General features: G+C 43.8%; 8 protein-coding genes across 8 annotated transcripts; 5 read left to right on the top strand and 3 right to left on the bottom strand.

The window, feature by feature from the left end:
- Positions 1-131: 131 nt before the first annotated feature.
- On the top strand, positions 132-713 carry O0I10_005494 (uncharacterized protein; the record flags this gene model as incomplete). The annotated part of the gene is made up of 5 exons (XM_058485534.1): positions 132-173; positions 272-329; positions 391-443; positions 514-567; positions 642-713. The coding sequence occupies 5 exons, from the start codon at positions 132-134 to the stop codon at positions 711-713; spliced, it is 279 nt and encodes a 92-aa protein (XP_058343681.1).
- Positions 714-1286: 573 nt separating this feature from the next.
- O0I10_005493 (uncharacterized protein) lies at positions 1287-2782 on the top strand (the record flags this gene model as incomplete). Its single annotated transcript, XM_058485533.1, has 4 exons — positions 1287-1477; positions 1538-1652; positions 1714-1750; positions 1806-2782. The coding sequence occupies 4 exons, from the start codon at positions 1287-1289 to the stop codon at positions 2780-2782; spliced, it is 1320 nt and encodes a 439-aa protein (XP_058343680.1).
- Positions 2783-3038: 256 nt separating this feature from the next.
- Positions 3039-4243, bottom strand: O0I10_005492 (uncharacterized protein; the record flags this gene model as incomplete). Its single annotated transcript, XM_058485532.1, has 3 exons — positions 3039-3189; positions 3275-3363; positions 3422-4243. 3 exons carry the CDS (start codon positions 4241-4243, stop codon positions 3039-3041), a joined length of 1062 nt encoding a protein of 353 aa, XP_058343679.1.
- Positions 4244-4733: 490 nt separating this feature from the next.
- Positions 4734-5841, top strand: O0I10_005491 (uncharacterized protein; the record flags this gene model as incomplete). Its single annotated transcript, XM_058485531.1, has 5 exons — positions 4734-4890; positions 4953-5061; positions 5138-5295; positions 5349-5466; positions 5550-5841. 5 exons carry the CDS (start codon positions 4734-4736, stop codon positions 5839-5841), a joined length of 834 nt encoding a protein of 277 aa, XP_058343678.1.
- A 361-nt stretch (positions 5842-6202) lies between these two features.
- On the bottom strand, positions 6203-14269 carry O0I10_005490 (uncharacterized protein; the record flags this gene model as incomplete). The annotated part of the gene is made up of 7 exons (XM_058485530.1): positions 6203-10592; positions 10664-12527; positions 12585-12657; positions 12719-13156; positions 13213-13275; positions 13329-13399; positions 13495-14269. 7 exons carry the CDS (start codon positions 14267-14269, stop codon positions 6203-6205), a joined length of 7674 nt encoding a protein of 2557 aa, XP_058343677.1.
- A 1848-nt stretch (positions 14270-16117) lies between these two features.
- O0I10_005489 (uncharacterized protein) lies at positions 16118-17308 on the top strand (the record flags this gene model as incomplete). Its single annotated transcript, XM_058485529.1, has 3 exons — positions 16118-16575; positions 16644-16949; positions 17017-17308. 3 exons carry the CDS (start codon positions 16118-16120, stop codon positions 17306-17308), a joined length of 1056 nt encoding a protein of 351 aa, XP_058343676.1.
- A 2042-nt stretch (positions 17309-19350) lies between these two features.
- O0I10_005488 (uncharacterized protein) lies at positions 19351-20827 on the bottom strand (the record flags this gene model as incomplete). The annotated part of the gene is made up of 8 exons (XM_058485528.1): positions 19351-19525; positions 19592-19796; positions 19873-20064; positions 20114-20225; positions 20272-20358; positions 20416-20457; positions 20519-20755; positions 20807-20827. 8 exons carry the CDS (start codon positions 20825-20827, stop codon positions 19351-19353), a joined length of 1071 nt encoding a protein of 356 aa, XP_058343675.1.
- Positions 20828-21542: 715 nt separating this feature from the next.
- Positions 21543-24248, top strand: O0I10_005487 (uncharacterized protein; the record flags this gene model as incomplete). The annotated part of the gene is made up of 11 exons (XM_058485527.1): positions 21543-21563; positions 21681-21857; positions 21934-22165; positions 22231-22427; positions 22482-22685; positions 22748-23400; positions 23456-23557; positions 23617-23756; positions 23824-23942; positions 24001-24072; positions 24144-24248. The coding sequence occupies 11 exons, from the start codon at positions 21543-21545 to the stop codon at positions 24246-24248; spliced, it is 2022 nt and encodes a 673-aa protein (XP_058343674.1).
- Between the last annotated feature and the right edge of the window lie 135 nt (positions 24249-24383).

Genomic DNA, 24383 nt, shown 5'->3' with positions numbered 1-24383 from the left:
AATGATATTTTGGGTGGGTGTGCAATGGCCCCCAGTCACGAATGATGACAAGGCTGGTTCACTGGGAAGGGGTTTTTTTACAAGTGTGAATTTAGGAAGCCGGTGCTGTTTTGTTCATACCTACTTACATCATGTCGATTGCTCGCATTGCCTTTGGTTCTCTCGCCTCCAAGGTACGCATACCATTCTACATTAACAACTTTATACTTGCAACTGCAGGTACACACGCGAACCTTTTGTTTTGTTGACATTGTACCCTTGCTCCAAACAGGTCGCTGCACCTTCCATGGCTGCTCGTGCCATCTCCACCACTGCTGTTGCTCAAAAGGGTATGGTTTTCTCGGTACATGAGGAAGAAACGTTTATTCAACTGGTTGCTTGGGTTACTAGATGTTGTCCAAGAGCTTTATCTCAAGGAGTTGAAGGGTTACAAGCCTGCACCTGTAAGTCTTTTGAACGCGTTTTTTCAGCTTGAGTATATGAGCAAGATCTGATATCGAGTATCCATGATAGGTCAAGGCTGATGAATCCCAAGTCAAGGACTTGAAGCTTCCTCCTGCTCCCGAGGTACGTGTATAGGATCATGCGAACGATCATGTGTGGACGATAATGATGCTCAATGTTGGATCCATATCATATAGGCCCCCAAGGTGGATGCTGATCTCGACCAGCAATTGGCTGCTTACAACAACGCTCCTGAAGCTTCCCAGTAAACGTACATCGATAGATGGATTATCCTTCAATGAAACACCTATTTGTTCCAATTCAATCACCCATACACGTACACACCGTAAATGCTTGACAATGTTTGATTGGGAATGGACGTGATTTGGATGATCGATTACGGGGTCTTTGTAAGGTCACCAAACAATCATGATCAATGATGCGCATCCTACTACATGATACCATTATTCCAATTCATGCAAGGATAGAGGAGTGATTCATGAAACGAGGGTCATTGTTATGAATGAGGCAATCGGCTTTGGTAGATTCTTTATTGGGTATTGGAGAAAATATGGACCTTGTTATGTTAACCAGGGCTTGACTAGCTATGAGCAGGTATTCTCTTGTGTACTTTCAAAGGATGTTTCGGCCTAAATATCCATGAAGGATTTCGTCTCCACAAACAACCTTGTTCGCTTCCAGTGATTAATGTCATGTGATGGGTATTGGTTATCTTGCATTGCAGCCCGACAAAAACGACATTGTAACACTTACCCTATTTTTGGATTGACTACCAGCAACAGCCATATGCTCCTGAGTTGACCATCTACTACACCACTACTATGACGACGTCTATCTCGAGGACAGATAAACGTTCACTGCTATGCACTTTGATACTTGTACCTTTGGTTGTTGTGCTGCTGGTGCTCAGCTGGTTCCGTGGTGGGATTCCTAATCAGCAAAATGAGCCATCTTCTCCCGAGGATTCCGTTCATCCTACTGAGCATGTTGTCGCCGGCTACTTTGTCGACTGGTAATAAAACACATATACAGCTACGACAGCCATTGAGAAAACTTATTTTGTATACTGCAGGGCGATCTATGATCGAGGATATGGTGTTGCTGATCTTGCCAAGGAAAGTGATAAGCTTTCTCATGTACTCTATGCCTTTGCCAATTTGATGGATGATGGCACGATAGTGCTCGGGGTATGTATTTTTACATGGATACGTGTGTGTATGTTACTCAACCAATGCTGTAATCTTGCAGGATGATTGGGCTGACAAGGACAAGCATTTCACTGAAGGTAAAATATATACTATAATGCAACCATAGAATATGGCTTCTCACATACATCATAGATGAGACGTTTAATCATCAACCTGATAATTGGAATGATATTGGCACCAATTTGTATGGCAATCTAAAGCAATTGTATCTCCTCAAGCAACGCAATCGCAATCTCAAGGTGTCATTAAGTGTTGGCGGATGGTCGTGGAGCACCAATTTTACCACTGTTGCCAAGGATCCTGCCAAGCGTGCTCGTTTTGCCGAATCAGCTCTTCAACATGTACAAGACTATGGCCTCGATGGATTGGACGTTGACTGGGAACACCCAAAGGACGATGAAGAAGCACAAGCCTATGTTGATCTCCTTCATGATTTGCGTGAAAAGCTTACCAACAAGTATCTTATTTCGGTTGCTGTGTCTTCGGGTGCCGAGGTGTATCGTAAAATGCATCTCAAGGATATGGCTCAGCATTTGGATTTCTTTTACATCATGGCCTATGATCTTGCAGGTGCCTGGGATCCTGTCATTGGACATCAAGCTGCACTCTATGGTACGCTTTCGGTCAAATCCGCCATTGACGATTACTTGGCTGCTGGTGTACCTGCACAAAAGATCATCATGGGTATCCCTGCTTATGGACGTGCATTTTCAAAGGTCAAGAGTGCCAAACCTGGCAGCAGCTTTAACGGTGTGCCTCAAGGATCATGGGAAGAAGGCTCATTTGATTACAAGGATTTACCTCGTCCTGGTGCCACTGAACATATTGATGAGGAAGCCATGGCATCATACTCATACGATCCCAAAAAGCACGAGTTTGTTACATACGATAACCCGTACATTGTCGAAAAGAAGTGCGATCTTGTTCGTGAATTAGGATTGGGCGGCGTCATGTTTTGGGAGCTTTCGGCTGACAACCATGGATCTGAAGACCGAAGCTTGTTGTACGCTGCATCCCGTGCCTTTGGTGGAAACATTGATACCACACGCAACCATTTGGATTACCCACAAAGCCGCTTTGATAACATTCGCAACAAAATGCAATCGTAATAAAAGGATTACATGGCATCATCATCCTGCTGGTAGTTGTATGGGTCACCCCCTTTTGATGTGTTGTATAAAAGGAGCATAGTATTAGAATAGGGTGTGTTTAATATTCTCTATACAAGGTATTAATGTATTAAGGCATTGAAGAAGAAGGGGCACCATGGTGGCACAGTGATACGTATAATAAGATGAGAAAACACATGAGGTGAAAGAAATGACTAGATACAGATTGGGTTGTATAGTAAAGATAGCCTGCTTTTTAGAGTCGTTTCCCTGGCAACGCGCAAAAGATAACGATAAGGATGATTGTGATGAGCAAGCACACCGCCAAAACAATAATAGAACGCTCCGAGAGAATGGGTCTCACATTAGGTTGTTGTATCCGATTGAAGTGGAATGTAGTTGTTTCACTATAGGCTGTGTAAGCTCACGTTGTTTTGACAGCTATGCAACTTGTGCCAAATTGCGTCATGTGTGTGATTTCATTTGCATTACCTGACATTGAAAGCAAGCACCCAGATTGGATCCAATCCTGTCAAACCTGAAATCAAGCAATACACACCAACAAATATTGGTAAAACGCCCTGATGCATCATCACATGTCAATAAAAACGCAAGGCATGTTTATGAATGCAACCTTACCCATATCCTTGTGTGCCATGGTTGTACATTGAGAAAGATTAATGAAAACTCAACCGAGAACCCAACAAGCAATGTCGCCAACCCAGCAGCAATACGACCAAGCTGTTGATTCAATGTCAGATTCATGAGTGCCTTGTATCGCAAAAAGTAGGGCCATGTGGCCTGTAGCAGTTGATGGACGTAATGCTGTGCGTCGTTGAAAACAATGGATGGATCGTAGATGCCGGTTTTTGAGGATGCAAATTGATCGGCAATGGCGTCTCGCATAGACAACGGTAGATGCATCAGCTCCTTTTCAGCATTAGGGACAATGTAGCGTAGATAAATATGCTCAATAAACTCTTGCATGGCAGCACGAGTTACCACAGTGGATGCTGTATTGTTGCTGCCATGGCTTCCCACCGTTCCCACTGATGGCCTACCAGCCGTAGTGGTAGAATTGCCACTTGCAAGCATTAATAATGAATGAGTGAGCTGCTGATCATGGCTCATTGTCGTTGGTGCAGGTGAAAGGGGAGGTGTCATGTTGCGTGTAGGATTGCTCTTTTTTGTTGATTGTTTGACATGTCGTTTGTAAAGCACTCGTGCTTGTTGAACATCCAACCAAAAATCTAACAAGGTTTCCAACTCTAAGCGATCGCGGAGCACAATGTAAAAGTTGTACAGGCACACAGGTGGTCGACTTTGTCGTCGTAAAACTTGATCTAGACTCGGCAGCTCTCGTAATAACACTGAAGTCTTTGTATTTCCACTACTACATTTGTGCCATCTTTTCATAAGGAAACCTGGTGGACCTGTTGTTGGACGTGCAATATCAGACATAAGCGTATATTTGTGAGCGTGAAGGGAAAAGAGAAACAAAGAAAGTAATATGTAGAAATAAAGAAAAAAAGGGAAAATCGCTGTTTCTTCCTGCGTTAGGAGTGGGATAGAGTCATTTGAAGGGGAAACAAGGGGGATGGATGATTAGAGAGAAGATGTCGTGTATGCGGAAACAAGGATTGAATTAGGGTAGGTAGGATATGATATTTGGCAGGAGCATCAATATCCAGGAGGAGAATAAGGATGCAAGTGAGACACTGGCGGTGTTCCTTGGTGGCACGATGCACTCACTTTATCACTATAACACACACGCACCTCACACAAGGGGGGGGGCACACAAAGATGAAGCACTAAGCACAGCTTATCACAGGTGATGTCACATTTCTTTTTCATCTCTTTTACTCTTTCTTTTTCTTTTTTTACAACATCTCTCTCTTCTTTTCTCTTCCATGTGCCTTGGGCGGAACGGGTAGTCGTTTCCGAGCAGCCGATGAATCAATACACGACTTATTACACGCTCCCCGTCCCCAACAGCACATCCACTCGCAGCCCTCGTTATCCAGCTCTTCATCGTATTCGTTCCTCGGGTCATGACCTTGATATCTTTGGTAGAACCGTTTGTCGATGCAGCATTCCAAAACAAATGAGCAAGTTTCTTTTACACTTTATTGTGATTTGCCCATTCCCGCCTCCAACTCGATCTCTATAGAGTTTGTGCGCAAGGTGCTTCTCATTACACTGGGACAAGTCTTGATCACCTTGGGATTGGCAACATTGCTTGTACGCGTGGATCCTATCTTTCAGTGGCTACAAAGAAGGCAAGTAGCAAGCTCAAACGGACGAGGGGTATACACTACTAGTAAAATGACACATACACACATGCTTGTATTACAGCCGCTATACTTGGTGGATGCCATTACCACCGACGTTTCTAGTGGCAACTTTGATTGCATGGCAACTATGGATGCGCTATTATCGATTATCGTCAACGACTCGTACCATTATGCTCGTTTCTTTTTCTCTCATGCAAGCGTCCATTATATCTGATATTGGTATATACACCATTACTGCTGCTATGTGACACACCACTTACGAATGGCTATAGTATCCAAGTTATTCTACAATGAAGGCATTTTGGTATTACTGATGACGATGATTGGGTTATTCGGGATCCTGCTTTTCACCCTGCAGACGCAACTTGCCTTCTCTGGCATCGGACCAATGTAAGTACACACATGTACATTTGAAAGGAGATGTGACACACACATACCAACAACGAGAACGCCCAATTTTGATCACGTTGTAGAGCAACGAGTACCATCACTATTTACATGAGCTTACCATGGCTACGCAGTATCTTTGACATGGATACCTGGATGCTTTTATGGCCAATGCTGCTGGCAGCCACGATTTGTATCTATTGCATCCTCGAATTGTACTATATCATGGGCAACGTCACTATCGAAGATGTCACTCTCGCCAATGTGGCCCTATTTATCGACGCCATATACCCAATGAGATGCCTCCATAACATATGCGAGTTGACCGATCGTGTACAAATATTCCCAGATGTGCTTGATCCAGGCCCTCATCGGTGATAGCGCACCTTTTCTTCTCGTTCTTGTATAGTACATCGCTCTCCACCACCACCACCACCACAACAACAACAACAACATCCCATCTATCTATCTATCTATCTATATCCCTTTTATTATCTTCAACCATAGAATCACCTATGTAAATCACAAGCACGCACACATATACACAGAAACATTAGCTTCCTCTCTAATGTAATGAGCAAAGATAATTCATATGTATACGAAAATGTGCATTTATTTGTTTGTTGTGCCACAGCATGATATTTTTTAAAGAAACTTTTTCAACTACAACATAAAGGGCAAGTCGCGGAGAATAGGTCTATAATACGTTTATATACATGAAGGGGTTTGATGGGATCTACTATGGATTCAAAGGTGCAGGAGAAGTGTTTGTGGTGGAGGGATTTTCAAAAAGTTGAGTATAGAGTTGGAGGATCATCTGCCACTCATAAGTAGCCTTGCTGACAGCCATGCGATAAGTCCAAGGGCGAGCGTGTTGTGGAGAAGTGGTATCTGTACCCCAAGGAAGAGCAGTGTTGAAACCAAGACAAGATTGGATGTTCATGAGAGCATTGATGGTTTCCGCATGAATGATGTGCAATTCGGTGGATCCTACACCCACAGGCATTGAATTGGTGTTGGTGTTGTTTGCCCTTGATCCACGACGGCTATGAATAGGTTGCGCGGTAGGTGATAGAGGAGGTGCTTCATCAATGAAAATAGATTGTGAGCTTGACATGGGTTGTTGTTGTTGTGGAACACCCGTTCCTGAAGATCGGCTGTTGGGGATATGAAGACCAAGACCTGATGCTGCTGATGTATCAGCTTGTTGTTGTGGAGAAGGTGGTGGAGGTGCCAAAGTCTCGACCTGTTGATGATGAGGTGGTGGTACCAAGGGATCGGATGCATACGTGTTTGCCATTGCTTGTTGTTGTTGTTGGGGTGGCTGTGAATCCGTATTTGCCCAGCTCTTCCATTTCCTTGATTGCCTGTTGCCCACAGTGGGAGTAGTGGCAAATGATGGCGATCTACCACTTGTCGGCCTTGCAGTGCTGCCCATATCACGTAGTTTATCTTGTACAAAATCACGCAATAAAAGACTCAAGGGTGCCTTGTAGCATACAACGTATTCTAGAAAACACCATGTTGCATAGTCGTATAATACACTCACGGGTGGTGCTGAGCTAGTACTACTGTTAGTTGTAGCTCCAATCCCTGCCGTTGCTGGTGCTGATTCAGGTGTGGTGGGTGTGCCAGGCCATAAGCTATGTGGATTGTTGGGTGGTGATAAACCAGGTGATGGCTGTGGTGCATGACTACCCCGTGGAGTCGATCTTCCAGAGGTTGGTCGTTGTTTGAGTGTCTTCAATGTTTGTCCAAATATGAGAGCCCCTTTGATGAAATAGGCCACTTGCACCCATGCACCCCGTATCTTGTCAAATGATTTCGATCCACGTATAAGAATAATCTTCATGGCCACAATGCTTAATGAAAACAAATGGGCAACCGATGTTGGTGTACTTTTGCCGTCCCTCGGTTCAGGCATTACATCGCCATCATCCATTTCCTCATTCTGATTATGGCTGTATGAATGCTGTTGTTGACCACCTCCACCCATATTCGATGCCAATGCTGTCAATGAAAAACCAGTGCTCTTGGACTTGAAGAGTGATGCTTGGCTGCAAGATTTGGATACATAAGCCAAAAGACGCATCCACGTGGCTGTAGGATCGGAAGGTCGAAAACGTGGTCGCATTAAAGAAGGAACAGATGCACCAGAATCACACCTGGTATCGTATTTGAGACATATAGGAACGACAATGCTGCCGATCAATGAGATAGAAGGTGGCAATTGTTCAATCTCCTGCAAAACATCTTGCGACGAGTGCTCAAGGATAGCCACAATCAATCGTACTAGCGCTTTCCGGAAACGTGTACGTATCTCAAGTCCTAATTCATTCCAATCGCCTGGTGCACGAGTAGCAATCATCAATCCAAACGATACAAATCGTTCTCGTAATAATCCAGCAACATCGTGCATATTCAATGCTTTGCCTTGACCATTTTCCATCATTGTCGCCAATCCTTCATAGAGTTCAGTTGCATCCACTGTTTTCCACTGTGTGCGAAGTTGGCCATGGATTGCTGTGAGCATTGTTTTGAGCGGCTTGGTATAGTTGCGCATATCCACCATCGTTTCCATAGCATACACCAAATAATTGCGGATCCATCCAGTCTTACAAATTGCACCTCGCACAGACGCATAATCTCGCATAATGATACGAATAATTTGCGACATCTTTTCATGGTTGGTCTCATTCAAGGCACCACCACACTTGAAGAATTGTTCCACAAGGCGAACGAATTCGCGTTTGATAGTCAATCGATCATTCTGTTGCCATTGCTTTCCATAAGCGTGTTGCGTTGATGACTCTCCTTGAGTGGGTCCTGCATTTTCTTCTGACGAAAACAGGTTTGACACGTTGAAATTGATGTGTGGTGCCGATGATCCACTAGTAGCTCCCCCTTGGCCATCACCACCAGCTGCTGCTGCAGGTTTCGCATTCTTGCTAAACTTGAGAAAGACATCAATCAAGGCTACAATGCCGTCATTGACAAGTGTGCCCAAATTTCCAAGCTTGCAAAAACGGGGAAGCATATGCCGAAACATCTTGACAAACTGCTCAGCGCGCAACGAGCCTGGATCATATGCAATGATGGTCAAAAACAGCTTCACGAAATCTTGCATAGGGAAGGGCCGATTATCATAGTCGCTAACAGCGAGTGGCACAATAGGTGCTGTTGCACTTTTGGATAGTGGTTTGAGAATGGTGGCTGATAATGGCATTGCCATTGGATTGCTGACAGCATCGATACGCTCTTGTACACTACGCTCATGATCATCCAATTCCACCTGTAACTGTAATCCAAGCACATCTGATGTCGCACCTAGCCTTGGTGGGTTATGCATTGCTTGCATCAAGTAATACAAATTGTCAGCCATCCATGCACCCAGTGAAGTGGACTTGTCGTATGCATCGAGAATAATTGGCACCAATGTTCCCAGCATTTGAAATACAAAGGATTCTTCGTGCACTGCATAGAATCGACACCATGCAAATGTAATGGCAGATCGCACATGTGGGAATCGTTCCACCTCGCAAAACACCTTGAACAATGCATGTAAAAATGTTCCATGTCCACGATTGTTGACAAATAAACGCTTGAATCGAGTCACCACGCGTGTGTACAATATCAATGCTTGCCCGATGATACCATAATCCGAGTGATGTTCCATAATGATCATATTGACACCCTTTAGGATCCTTTCCAACTCGTTACGATCATTGTAATTCTTGTTCAATCCATTCAACAAGGCATCAATAAATCGCAACCATACACGTGCACGCAATGATGATAGTAATCCTGTATCTTCTTCTTCTTGCGTGTGTCTTGGAATTGCCTTGATTTCATCATTGCTAGGTGATACATCCTCTTCTTCAAACACAAAGCTTGTATCCTGCCGTTTGCGGAGCGTGATATCTGGAAAATACTGTGCCGTGCCTGATAACCTCTCGTTGGATTTCTTATTCGGCATTGGGATAGGCTCGTATTCTTGCAGCGTCTTTTTGATGGCATAAACTTCACGTGGATATCGTGCCAAAAAGTTGGTCAAGAATTGGATGTGGCTAGTACGTAGAATAGCTACACTGAACACCTCCCATGGAATATCCAGAAATGCAAATGGCGTCCCTTGTTGGGTGATACGTCGTGGAAACATGCTTGCAGGCTGTTCATTAATAAACCAAAAGCGACCCGTGCTCGCCAATAAATGCTCAATCTTGTTCTTACGAAGATCTCGAATCGAAAGTTCATTGGTTGACATGGCCAACTCGACCAAAAGTGGATGGATCAACATCATCAACACAAGGCCTTCTTCCTTATTTTCACGTGTCAACCACTTTAGCATGCCTGCTAAGTAGTTGAACAAGATATACGTGAATCCGGGTGGCAACTTGGCGCGAAGATCTGTCAAATATCGCAATCGTGTCAAGAGTTCACGGTGTCGAGCCATTTGTGTTTTGCCAAGTTCGCCCAAGAACGGCCGTAAGAACAATGCTGGATCATCACGCAAATAGGTCTCAAGCAAGTCGCGTAATCCATTCGCAACACCACTAAAATCGTCACCAAGCAAATCAACCAAGCTCAAGTTGGCTACTGTCATGGCATGAACAGTAGCTGCTCGTTTACGCCGTGCAATGATCTTGCTCACATTGACATGCCTTGTTGTTTCTCCCTCATTACGTGTGCCACCACCACCAGCACCACCACCAGCTGCACCAGCATTTCCAGTGGTATTGTCAGGAGCACCACCATCATTGGATGGTTCATCTTCATCTTCCAAAAACAAGGATGGCAACAATGCCAATGGTGTCAACACCTTCTTGAGTGCCTCATGTTCCTCTCCTTGATCATCATCATCCCATCCCAGCTCCTGAATTTGTCGCTTGAGTTCAATGGGGAAATTGCTGGCATGCTTAAGTTTGGCCATCCACCGAGGTTCATCCATAGTGAAGCGATTACTTCCCAGATCTGTAGGCACGAATGGTGTAGAGAATGCACCTCCATCCCCACGAAAAGGACGTTTGCGATTCGATACGGGTATATATTCTTGGGCAAGGATGTTGAATCGGTATCCGCTCATAGATGCTTGCTTCTCAATGGCAGCCAATCGACGAAATGGATCACCACTAAGGAGATGTATACATATCATTAGTATTTGTTTGTTTCATGCATTGTTACACACACATCACACACACACCTGTAAAAGTCATGCATAAACACTTCAATCGTTTGCTTGGGTATCTTTTCACTACACTGCATCAGAAGAAATGCTGCAGGTACAAATGATTGCGGATTTCGGTCATCAATAAATCCCTGCCATAACGGATTCACCAAAGTAGCAAACTCTTGCGTCGTCAATGAGGTATATACAGCAACAAGGAGTGAAAACACTGCACCAAATGGATCTTGATTGATAGATGACATCTCATCCAATCGCCTCTTTGCTAATGTTGAAGCGAGCTGCAAGGACTTGTTGGCATCGTGAGTGGATGTTGGTGGTCGCACATCTTTTGAAGCAGCAGCAGCTTGTGTGATTGGGTAAATGGAGGAAATGCATTCGCGGCGCCGTGTTTGATCAGGCAATTGTACAGGATCTTGCTCGTGAAGTGATGTAACAGGCGTATCCAAGAGAGATTGATCACTGGGCTGTCGAATAGGACGATCAAAATACTCGACTGGATCCACGCTCTCTGTTTCAAGCTCATCCACCGTCATTGCATAAACGATCCGTATACGTTGAAACATGAGCATCACATTTTCAATATGATTGGGATGAATAGTAACTGATACATGTGATTTCTTCTCTGACATGGGAGAATTGGTGATGTCAAAAGGATCACTCGAGGTTGATGTCACTCGTTGCTGTATAGCCCAATCAATGGCACGTAATAACCATCCAGGTCGGTGTGTCGTATTGCAAAAGAATCGGATCTCCAAGAAAATGTTGCATAAAATTACTCGCAATGGTAATGGGATCAAGGTCATCTTCTCCTTTGCTGTCATGAATACGGCAATGCGTCGCTCCAAATCAATCAAGAACTTTTTTGCAATCTCGCTCTCTTCCATGTTGGCTAATGTTCCACTGCTTTGCTTGTCACGTAATTCTTTGATGGCCCATAGAAACTCGGTAGCTACCACACATTGACCAAGTGTCGTATTACCCCATCGAATGCCATCACCAATGACAACTTCCTCTCCATTGCTGGCTGTATCCTTCTTGGCTCCAAGGTCACTTAATAGTAGCACGTTGATCATCTCCGCGTCGTGCATCCAATATTGTACACTTGACATGTACTTTCTCAAGCAGCTCATAAGCACCAATTGCGTCGATACTTTTTGCTCATCATTTGATGCAGCACATGTAATCACGTGACGGTAGAATACAGGTCGATAAGATTGTGAAATGCGGGACATCAAGTTGGATAAACCTGGTGTTGTAGGTGATGGAAGCGTATTTGCAAGTCGACTCAATAATCGTGGCAACGTAGCAGTGACCACCTTGTCACCAATTGTCTCATCCATATTGAATGCCAAATTCTCATAGATTCGCACCAATTTGTCCCAACTTGCATCCTCCACTGTTGCTGCCACCACTTCCATCACCAGAGTCTGTAATGTTGATGACGACCAAAATGCCTCGAAATAAGATCGTATAAGCGCTATTGTGTGTCGCCATGATGTCGGCTTTTCGCTGCTACGATCCGTATTGCTATATAAGCTGAGATGCTCGGTGGATAATTCATCAGGGCTCCACATGGCACTACCATCAGGAGATGGAATGTCATAAGCTGAGGGTCGTGGGCTATGACTTGGTGTTGAACGTGGGCTGTTGCTATGTAGATGGTGAGGATCATGAAGAGATGTGATAGAGAGTAATGATAAGATCATGCTGATGACATTGGTGTATACGGCTCGAACATTTGGATCATCGTGCCAATTAGGCAGATACATTTGCAGGGTGGTCACTGTAATCTTGTCTTCGATAAATGCCTTGAGGAGCGATACAGGTGATGTTGTTTGACGTAGATCATCGGGAGTCGCATTCAAAAACCAATCGGTAGCTATATACACCATGTTAGACCTTACATTACCAACGCCAATGATCAAGTCATAATTACCTGCTTCCGATAATACAAAGAGGACAGTAGCATAAGATCTTCTCATAGGCACATCAGGCTCCTCCCAATATCTCTGGATAAAAAGGATGATCGTTAATATCGTTTGTCATACAAATGATTCCTTGCATGCTTACCGGTAAGAGATCTTGTACAATGTAGGTTCGTTTAGCAAGAGCCGTTGCGAAAACACCACCTGAATGGGATGTATCGGAGCTCACCATGAGTGATCGGCACAACGCTTCGAGAACACAAAAGCGTGCAACCGAGAGTGGTGCTGGAGGATCACTGTTGCTGTCGGCGGGTATAAAGTAACGATCCCAATCCTTTCCCATCAATGGTATCATGTTGCCGCTGGAAAGTTTATCAAGATAATCAATCAAAGCCGATCGAATATAGTCGTATTCTTCAGGATGGCGTGATTGTGGACGGTCTGTTGTAGCCGCTGAAGCATACGATAAAGCATCAGCAAGGGTATATACCAACGCATGAAAAGCCGTAGGGGATGATGGAAGATAAGCAGGGTTGCCCATACTCGATGCCAGCATCAATTTCATGGTATCAACCAGCCGCATCTATGTACGTTCGTATAAGCTATCTACCACCTCATTCCAATATCTTTTACACTTACTTTGAGCTTAAGATGACCACACTTCAATAATCGGCAGCAAAACGTGATCTGCTCCAGGTTGTCCTGATTGCCATTTGGTAAGCAAAGCGTCCTCTCTTTTACACCTGTTTACTTACAATTGCATCCACTTGCTTGAAACGCTCACGAATATAATCGAAGATGTCCAGTGCTTGATTACAGTCATCCGCTAATGTGTGATGATGGCGTGTGCAACACAAACAATTAATCAATTCCTTTCTTTTCAAATTTTGCCGATTATCCCCCCCCCCCAAAGATACTTACTGCTCAGTGGCGTTTGGCTAAATGGCACCGATAATACGCCTAGGATGTCACTGGTAAATGGCAATTGTGTGGCGACCTTATGCTTTTCAAGTGTATCCATAATAGACGTCATGATGGCGCTGATGCGACTACCATGTTCCCCTGCTGTTGCTCGGCCATCATCATCACCCGTTGCCATGGATAGATCCATCCTCGAATATCGCATAAATAGATTCCGCTTGCTGTTGCCTTGTGTTGCTGTGGTATCATCTGTGATCCCGTTTTGAGGTCGTTGCGTATCATGCATGCTAAGTCGTGCATTTGAAGAACTGATACGTCGGCTACGTGCATGAGGTCGAAGCAAGATCTTTTCTAAATCACGTTCCAATCGAACAATATCCTGTTGTACAGTCGTTGTCGCTGCATAGATGCCACCTCGTGTAGTAACATGTCGTCCATGGGCTGCTTTCTTATGTATGTTGCCTCCTCCTCCAACACCTCCAACGTGATGTCCATTACTGGTACTATGGTTGCCTGTACCTTGATTGTTTCGTGCCATATTGAAAAGGTTGTGTCCACGGCCAAGGCGGATCGCTACTGCACCGGCAGTGGCTGCTGCTGCCATCGAAGGTGGTGGCGTTTGCTGGTGTTGTTGCCTTCTTAAATCGTGACCATTCAGCACTGGTGGTGTTCCATTTTGGCGGCTAGGTGTATTGTCATGTCGTTGTGGTGTCGTTGTGGAAGACTGGCTCACAGATGGTGGTGGTGTTGACTCTCCATTGCCGTCGGAAGACATTTGATTCAACCTTTCAATCAAAGACTACGTGGGTGAGCATGCATTCAAGGTACTACACTAGTCCTTCCACGTTGTTCAAATGAATGCCCATGCTTACCTTGTCTCTTCCCGAGGATCACCAACTGCAGGAAAGGCAACGAGAAAAGGCCTGGTGTCCATGGTTAAATTCGGAGTCTTTTGTTACTCTCCTGGTTTCAGCCTGATGCTAAATGGCGTTGGATGGTGTATGTATGCTTACATGTTCCACTGCCACTGCCAAGAAGCTAATCTATACATAGATGTAATCCTGCATTGGATTTGTGTACATGATTCTATGGGAAACCAATTACTATTTTATTATGTGCTTGTACCTGACATCAGGGACATTAATTTTTGCTGGTGGCCACGACAATACCGATCATGCAGCCGGTGATCCGCCATTTGCCGTATACTCCATGTACGTTGTACCTTGCCTTCAATTTGTATTACAAAGGCGACAACCTAATAGGCCATTACAGGAAATCAACATACACATGCCTTATACTCGAAAAGATGACGTTGCTGTGGTTCTTTATGCATTTCATTTTGACGTTGTTCGTATAGGATAGCCCATTTGTGTATACATAGCAACAATACCGAATTGATAGATAAACCAATAATGAAAAACTAGTTTGCTACCTTGCCTCGATGATGATGACCACCACCAGTGTGATGCGTGCATTTGAGCCTTCATATCCCTAAAGATACAAGGGGGAAATCGTAAGATTACAACCAACAACGTCATCTTGCAGCCATATGTATGAACAAGCTGTTCTTTATTATATACCAATCATCATAGTATTACTGGCTATAAGCTTCACGATGCCACACATATAATGAAGCATGTCATGAATGGGCAAAAAAAACTTATGTGATGGATGCATGATAAGTGTAGTTGTTATTTGTAAGGTTTGTGACACCTTATGCAGTGCTTGGGTCATGTAGCAAAGCGTTTGTTTTATTATGCATGGTCTAAACGAGCTCGAATAGCAACATTTAAGTGAGCGAAGTAATAAGACCGCTTGCAATGCACTTCGTCATCTTGAATGTCCATGCGTTCAAATATCTTAAAGACCTCCATCATGCTCATTCAAGTTGTTGTATAGAGTTGATAAATTGAGCGTTATTGTGAGACCCATTTCATTGTTCTTCAACACAACTTGCACAGTGCGCAATCGGCCTTCATTGTCGCGAGCTTATCCATATCCAGAAATACCACGTATGCGACATTCTTCTCATTGCCAAATTGGTAAAACTTTAAATCGAGTTACGATCTGAGTACTTTTTCATCAACAGCTCCAAGAAGCCTTCATAGTGGTCGTTTGTTTGCATGTCGTGTTGCAGAAGCGTGTTTTAGTTTCTTCCCCAGTATTTGGCCCCTGAGTTAGAATATTTAGTGATGGCATGAAAATGTCCGAAAGACATGCAGGATGTTGTCCATTACCAACAAAGACGTTATGTGGATCTTCTCATACGATATCATTGTTCTTAATAATGGGAGGGGTGTGTTAAAATAGAAATCGTGGACGCCTACCAGAGCTGTGAGTAACAAGGGGTTATCCAATTTGGCGGTATATCTGGGTGGGGGTTTGGGAGTGTCGCTCTCATAATGCAACGTCGGCGAATGAACGTATTATTGTTTAATCAGCACAACTGTCGGCAAGAAGTGGTGCTTTCCTTTTAGTGACAGCATTAGAAACACGCGGAACAAGCTTAGTAATTCAAGCATTTAGCATAAAGCTGCTGTTGTTAATATAAAAAGGATCACACGTCAAACATCTTGGAATTACTTTCCATCCATTTTCTCATACACACATACCAATATTCATCATGGCTCCCACACCAAACTCTCAAGTTATCTTCTCAAAGATCCCCACCACCTATCCAGTTGCTGGTGAACACATGACCATCAACAATACAACCATCGATTTGGATGCTCCTCTTGGCGATGGTGAGATCCTCCTCAAGCAGTTGGTGATCTCTGTTGATCCATACATGCGTGGTCGTATGCGTGATCCTTCCATCAAATCTTACTCCCCCGCTTTCCCTCTCGGCAAGCCAATGACTGGTGACTCTATGGGTGTTTGTTTGAAGTCCAATAACCCACGTTTCAAGGAAGGCGACTACGTCTATGGTATGACTGGTCATGGTGGATTCGAAAACTATGTTGTTGTGCCCGCCGCCGAAACCGAATTTTACATTGTCCGTAACGAGCCCAAGACCAACGGCCTTCCTATTACCAACTACGTGGGTGTTTTGGGTATGCCTGGAATGACTGCCTACGTAGGGTAAGTATGATCATATTATACCGCGGTTTGTGCATAAATTTGCTAATGTGTCTTTTGTGTTACTCAAGCTTGTTCAAGTTTGGTAAGCCCAAGGCAGGCGAAACACTTTACGTGTCAGCAGCATCCGGTGCTGTTGGTCAGCTTGTAGGCCAAATTGGCAAGGTCATTGGTCTTCACGTTGTTGGCTCTGCTGGTTCGGATGAGAAGGTCCAATACCTCAAGGAGATCGGTTTTGATGCTGCCTTCAACTATAAGACTTGCGATGTTAACGAGAAGCTTGGTGAATTGTGCCCCAATGGTATTGATATCTACTTTGAGAATGTCGGTGGTAAAATGCTTGAAGCTGTCATTAACCATGCCAACCGTTTCGGCCGGTAAGTTTACACACACACACACATCCATGTATATCACAAACACTAAATCATATACCTTTTCCATTAGCATTGTTGCCTGTGGTATGATTTCCCAATACAACCGTGAAAAGCCAGAGGGTATCCACAACCTTATGCAAGTCGTTGCCAAGCGTTTGAGAATCGAGGGCTTCATTGTTGGTGATTCAGCTGCTGAAATGGGTGCACAATTTAGCAAGGATGTCACACAATGGCTTCTTGAAGGAAAGATCAAGTATCGGGAGGATATTGCATATGGCATCGAAAAGACCCCTGATGCTTTGATCGCCGTGTTGCGTGGTGAGAACTTTGGCAAGCAAGTTGTCAAGATTGCTGATCCCTAAATCATGCTATGTACAAAGATACGTAAATAAATACTTTTATGAATGCTTCATTATGATACATGTCATCGTACAATTGAATCATTCGCCATCCTCTTGTGCGAGAAAAGAGGGATATGGCGATGTACATGCCAGCTATTTCTTTTTGCTAACACTCTATCGGGACCTATTGGAAGCACATTCTCCATCACCTATTACTTGATTCTTCCTTCCATGACTCAAATAAGCAAACCCCTTCATGTCTCAAGAGCAGATCCACGATCACCCTATACCATGTGATGCTGATCCCAATACCTAGCACTATCATAATGAAAGGCATGTTTGCTCGGATGCAATTGACTCCATATCATATGTAAATTGGCCGTTGTGTTGACACACAAGATGACTGCCATGTGAATGAGCATGTAGACGTTGTGCAAAAGCTAGGCTTGCCCAACTTTGGTATGAAGAAAAAGTGCACCACCATGATGGATGGATGTCTTCTACAGCTGTTGGTTTCTTACAGTGCCATGGTGACGTATGCATCCAATTCTTCCCATCCCATGTACCAAAGCAATCTTCGTATTCATATCCATAGAAAGTTGTATGTATTAAAGCAAGTTGCTACATGTAAATAAAGCTGCTTCTATACAATGGATATCTGCTGATCACGTGAAAAAGGCCACAAGGCAGGCTGCTGCAAGTCATTTGAGACAATAAAGACATCGCTAATGGCAGCTGCTGCAATGAATGCTGTTACGATTGGTCGTGGCAGAGGAGTGTACAAGAGAAGGTGTAGTGTCAAAGAAAAGTGGGTGTTGTAGTAGAGTGTACATGCCATGGAAGTTGCCATTCAGTCAAAGACAATCGGATCAAGACATTGGTACGATTGGCATGGCGAGCTGAAGCAGGACAATCATTCGCAGGTGGTATAGTTGTACTTGAATGGGGCAACGGTTGAGAATGGGAGGAAGAGACAATGAGCTGGATTTGGAAGAAGTGGAAATTAAGTAGGTTGAACCGATGTTGAATGACATTTCTTTGTTTGAGCGTTTTTCAGTCAAATCTCATTGGATCAAGAAAGTTAAATGATGGGAATGATGGGCTGGAGCAAGACAATCGTTCGTATGCATTGGATTGGACAACAAAGGTGAATGGGAGGAATGGGCTGCTAGCTGGCAGTTTACAAATAACTTTGCAAAATGATTTTTGTGAAATTGGATGATGTTTTGTGTTTGACCATAGCTCGCTCAAATCAGCTGGGATCAAGAAACTTCAATGATGGGCATGCTGGGCTGGATCATGACAATCGTTCGTATGTATTGGTTTGGGCAACAAAGGTGAATGGGATGAAGGGGCTATCAAGTGGCAGTTTATGAAGGGCTATTAAATGGTGTACAAGAATCATGCATCGTCCCTTAAAGTCGGCTGTGTTACACAAACGCGTCCCTCTGCATCTTTTGCTCTGTCAGGATCCACCTACTTGATAATGAACAAAGAGCACTCTTCATATAGCATCACGCTTACAGCATAGGTAAAACCTAAAGGTGCCTGTATCTCTAAACTTTACAATCAAACGTGGGTTCTTTAATAGAGCAATCTGCTCGGCAGGGTGTAGCGTACCTTGTGTGGTAGTTTCACGATCAAGCTGGTCGATCCCAGATTTCGCAATATCGCCACCAGCCAAAGTGGATCGACCTCTTGAATTTTTTTCGACGACGAGGAAATTACTTTAAATGCTCACGTGGTTTATCTTTCCCCTCCAATGATGCTACTTGATCCATCCCATATCTCGTTGGCATCCAAAGGAATATGCAAGATCCCATTCTCAATAGATCATCTTCCATTTGTGTCTTAGACATCTGCCGTAATAAAGTTTATTATCCACTTCCACGTAGCTATCTTATTTGCGTACATGGCTCCTTATTGCTTGCAGTAGATCACAGCTTTGATGATATAAACGTCGCTCCTTCATGCATATGTAATAGAGTATCCAGCTTTGGTGCCTTGGTATTTGTTGTCAACAATGCCGCCTATTACGCAAGTTGAAGATCGCACAATATCAGCTAGGATGCTCGAAACAGTAAATCTTCGTTGATGTGAGGGCTGACAGCAAGATCGGATTGAAGCGTCAACACAGCTGCACGTTGAGCCCGAGTGATGATCTCTTTCCACGTATCCTGGTCCTCGGGTTGCAAGTTGCTATGATACTTGAGATTGGCAAGAAGAGCACCCACAAAGCTATTTCATAACGAATAATAATGTCAATGCATGGTATTATTGGATCATGCAGCCTGAACATTTTACCTGTCGCCAGCACCAGTAACACTTATTATACTTGTTTGATCGAACTTCTCGGGTGAAAAGTATCGTACGACTGGTGGTTGATTGGAAACATCGGATCGGCCGACAAAGAGACATCCATCTTCACCAAGCTTGATAACAACGTTGGGTATCCACTGTGAGAGATGCAAACCATTTGGGAGGACAAGCTCAGCTGATCGAGGTGCGACTGTGAAGATGAAAAAAGTGACGTATATAATTAGGCAACGACGTTTTCAACTTCCCTCGATAATCTGATACCATACCTTTCCCAAGGTCAAATGACGATAACAATGTTGTGTTGTCAGATGACGTAGCTGGCATGGTAGCTTTTGCAGCTTCACTCATGGCTTCAAGCTCGTATTGGTTTGGGGTTGTGAATCGGATAGCCCTTGTAGCGAGGGTAGAACCAGAGAAGATCTTGAGAGACTTTGGTACAGAAGTTGGTTCAAATAACACTATGCATGATATTAGTCCAATTCACGTGACCCTTGAGAAGTACTGTACCTGGTATATCCATCTCAGCACATAGGGTGGATATGGATCCCATTGTGTCCGCAGGAATGTTGCCATCAAAGCAAACGATGGAAGGCTTCTCAGCTCTTAATGTATTTACTACCTAATGAAAATTAATATAATTGATGATGTTGCATCATTCAACATACCTCGGATGAATCCATCTTGTCAAAGATATCCATATCAGCTATAGCAGCCACCAATTGCCCATCTCCCGAATGCAAAGCATTATAAACCTACTTCTTCAATAAGCATTATCATCTCCAAGGTATACTTTCTCTCTTTCTCCATACCGCAGTTCCATGACCAGGTAGCACTTGGATGTGCTTTTCAGACTAGAGAATGCATGATTGATTAGTAGATGATGTGAGAGGCACCGAGGTGTGTTTTCATTACCATGCCGATATCCTTTAGGCTCTGGCGAACAATCTTCCCTTGGAGATCATCTCCTGTTATGGATACGAGATGTGCTGAAGCACCTGTACGCATAGCCGTTTCGCATACATTACGTCCTACGCCTCCTAAAGTATGCCGAAGACCACCGGGTGTGGAGGTATGGAGAACAGAGGGGAGAGTAGCTCTCTTGACAGCTGTGGCAGTAATGTCGAGTGCGACACCACCAACTACAAAGATCTGGAAGTTGAATGTGAGCTGATCAGTCAATGGGTTGCCATGAGGACTTACATTGCCGAGGGACTTGAGCATGGGAAAGGATTGCTTCGAGTTGGATTCAGGTGTGTGACACAGAAAAGATGCCTGCAAAGTCTAATGAGACAACCTCCTTTGTGTGACATGAAAAAACAGATACCAACCATGACAAAGAGAAATGCATCCACATGAACAAGATGGCTTTTAAATGGCTATATTATCCTTTCTAATGGACTTGAATATACATTGGGTGGGAGGTGTTGTGCATGTATAATGCTGCTGCATATATCAATTCCTTAAATGTCAAGATTATTCGAGAAGTCATTCAAAGAGAGCTTATTAAACAAAGTAACTTGGATATGCTTCCTAGTCATGACAACCTGCTAATCACTTGTTTTGTAAAAGGGAGGAGGGAATGGGATCGACTTGAGTATAGCATATAATGTAATTTGATCTCGTGTCAAACACTTTCGGTGCAAGGGATCTTCTTCCGACGCTCCAAGCTGTTTGTCGTACGGTGCCTTGTCTCTCCTTCCAACAGACAAACAAGACCCATCTCTCGCTCTCTCGCTCTCTCTTTTCCTTTCTTTCTCTTCTCCTTTTTTTATTGTCTTTGTGTTTGCGAAAACAAAGAAAGACTTGCTTTCACCCGCGTGATATTACCGGCTATCCCACTTTCCCGCCATCGCGTTTCCTCTTCAAGCACTCCCCATCCCACTCCACTCAATTCATTACGGCAGATCCCAAGACGCTCTCTCATTCCACCAACATCATGAAGGCTTGGAAAGGAGTCGTATCCTTTTTTATTATCTCATATTGCGTGTCATGTCTGTCAGCAGATAACGGACGTCTTGTGCCACGTTCCTTTTATCTCTCTCATGTTATCCTTAACTCTGTATATCTTTTATAGCTTACTCGCAACAAAGGTGACGCTCCAGATGGTACCGGCAATGGTTTCGAACAGCAACAGCAACAGCAACAGCAACCACAGCAATATGCAAATGTCACGCCACCAGCACCTCCTACTCCGAGTATCCAGATTCATGATACAAGCAATGTTACTATGACGCACGATAACATGGATCCTGTAAGTATTTGCATTGATGAGTAAAGGTGCTTGAGAGAGAGAAAGAGGGTACTAAGAGATCCATTATCACCATTAGAACAAGCGAGCAGGAGCGACATCAGTGTCATTCATGCAGCCTCCCCCAAACAACAATAATGCTGTCAAGCAACCTGGTGGCGAACGAGATATTCCTAAAACAGGAGCACTGGCTCGAATGAAAAATGCGCCCAAGGATCAGATCCCTACCATCAAAGCTCCTCGTCGCCAAAAGTCATCTCGCTTTTACGTCAAAGAAAAGGTTCAAGTACACAAGACACCTGGATTTCATGGTAAGTAATCTACATAGTGGCATGGGAGCATGTTGAGATAGCTAACTTATGGCCATAATGTATAGAGGTACCGCCTCATTTACGTCAAGATCTCTTTATCCAAAAGATACGCCAATGCAATGTCGTCTTTGATTTCAGTGATGCAGCTGCTGAGTTGAGGGAAAAGGAAATCAAGCGACAAACCCTGCAGGAAATCCTCGAGCACATCAACCTGAATCGTAATGTGTTGACAGAACCGATTTATCCTGAAATTGTTCGCATGGTAAGAATAGGAGCAAATGCAATGGATATCATGTTGATGTATATACATTCATAGTTTTCGACCAACTTGTTTCGTACGATCCCACCCCAAGTGAACCCCGTGGGCGATGCGTATGACCCCGAAGAAGATGAACCTGTTCTTGAACTTGCATGGCCGCACTTGCAGATCGTATACGAGTTCTTTTTGCGTTTTCTCGAATCACCCGAATTCAACATTGCTTATGCTAAGAAGCATATTGATCAAAAGTTTATCTTGCAGGCAAGTGATTTGGATCGTATGTTATAATACAAGGATGGTGGACTTATACGTGTTTACGATAGCTATTGGAGTTATTCGACAGCGAGGATCCTCGAGAACGTGATTTCTTAAAGACGACGCTCCATCGCATATATGGAAAATTCCTCAACCTTCGTGCCTTTATCCGACGATCCATCAACAACATCTTTTTCCAATTCATCTATGAAACAGAACGACACAATGGCGTAGCAGAATTGCTGGAGATATTGGGTAGCATCATCAATGGCTTTGCCCTCCCGCTCAAAGAAGAACACAAGACCTTTTTGATCCGCGTCCTTATCCCACTCCACAAAGTGCGTTCTCTTGCCTTGTATCATCCACAACTCGCCTATTGTGTCGTACAGTTTCTTGAGAAGGATCCAGCTCTTACAAGCGAGGTGGTGATGGGATTATTGCGTTACTGGCCCAAGGTCAATAGCCCTAAGGAAGTCATGTTCTTGAATGAGCTCGAAGAAATCTTGGATATCGTTGACGCTTACGACTTTCAACGTATCATGGTCCCCGCTTTCACCAAATTGACACAATGCATCGCAAGCACGCATTTCCAAGTAGCAGAACGAGCACTCTATTTTTGGAGCAATGATTACATTGTAAGCTTGATGGCTGCCAACATGGATACCATTATGCCCATTGTGTTTCCTGCTTTATACAAGACTTCTAAATCTCATTGGAACAAGTATGCGTAAACAGAATCTCCCACATGCACATGGATACTAACTATGTTTACATAGGACAATCCTTAATCAGGTTTACACTGCATTTAAGCTCTGTATGGAAATCAATCCTGCTTTATTCGATGAATGTGCCAACCAATTCAAGCATCAAAGACAAATGTGAGTTCTTTGTTAGATCAAACAATGAATCATTTACCAATGATGAATGGACCTTGTAGGGAGCGAAAGCGACAAAAGCAAAGTGAGGAAAATTGGAAGACGCTGCATGCCAAAGTTATAGCAATCTCCAACAACCAAGATACCACCGAACCTGCTGTACCATCAACAACTACTCCTTTTACATTCCCAGCTCCATCTGGTAACCATCCAACAATGATACCTCTTTCACGTGATGACTTATCAAAGGGCTTGTTTTTCTTGCTTAGCTTGCAATTCGATGGTGCTCGAAGGAGAAGACGAAGATGATGACATCTTGACTGATGAAACAGATGCTGATGATTCTGATAATGCTGGCGAGCATACGGATGGAATTCGTCCTGACATGGTATGCATAGCTTTGTAAAAGAAAGAAAGGCGAATGGCTCACATGGTGATTATTGTAGCAACAATTCGATACCGCACCTGTGCAATACCAACAATTTAGACGTAAATCTATTATACCCGTGGATGAGACTGTAAGTAAAAAAAGGAACTCTTTTAAAAGGCAATGTGCGATTCGAGGTCCTCATGATGCTATTCATGCTAGGTTTTCAATGAGCTTTCCCGTCACGTCAGTCTAGACGAAGTCCTAAATCAAGCCCCAGGCACAGCAAGCAATGGGTCCAACAGCGATATGCATGTGGATCAATGAATGGCTCAATCACAAATTATACACCAACATCACATACACGAAGGAGGAAAAAAGACTATATAGGCGATTATCATCCATCATTCGCATTACTGCTTGCTATACTACAACCCCTTCATTCCCAACACTATATCATTG

This window comes from Lichtheimia ornata (assembly GCF_029851405.1).
Source record: "Lichtheimia ornata isolate CBS 291.66 chromosome Unknown scaffold00022, whole genome shotgun sequence".
Classification (NCBI taxonomy): domain Eukaryota; kingdom Fungi; phylum Mucoromycota; class Mucoromycetes; order Mucorales; family Lichtheimiaceae; genus Lichtheimia; species Lichtheimia ornata.
This window is presented reverse-complemented; position numbering and strand designations above follow the sequence as displayed.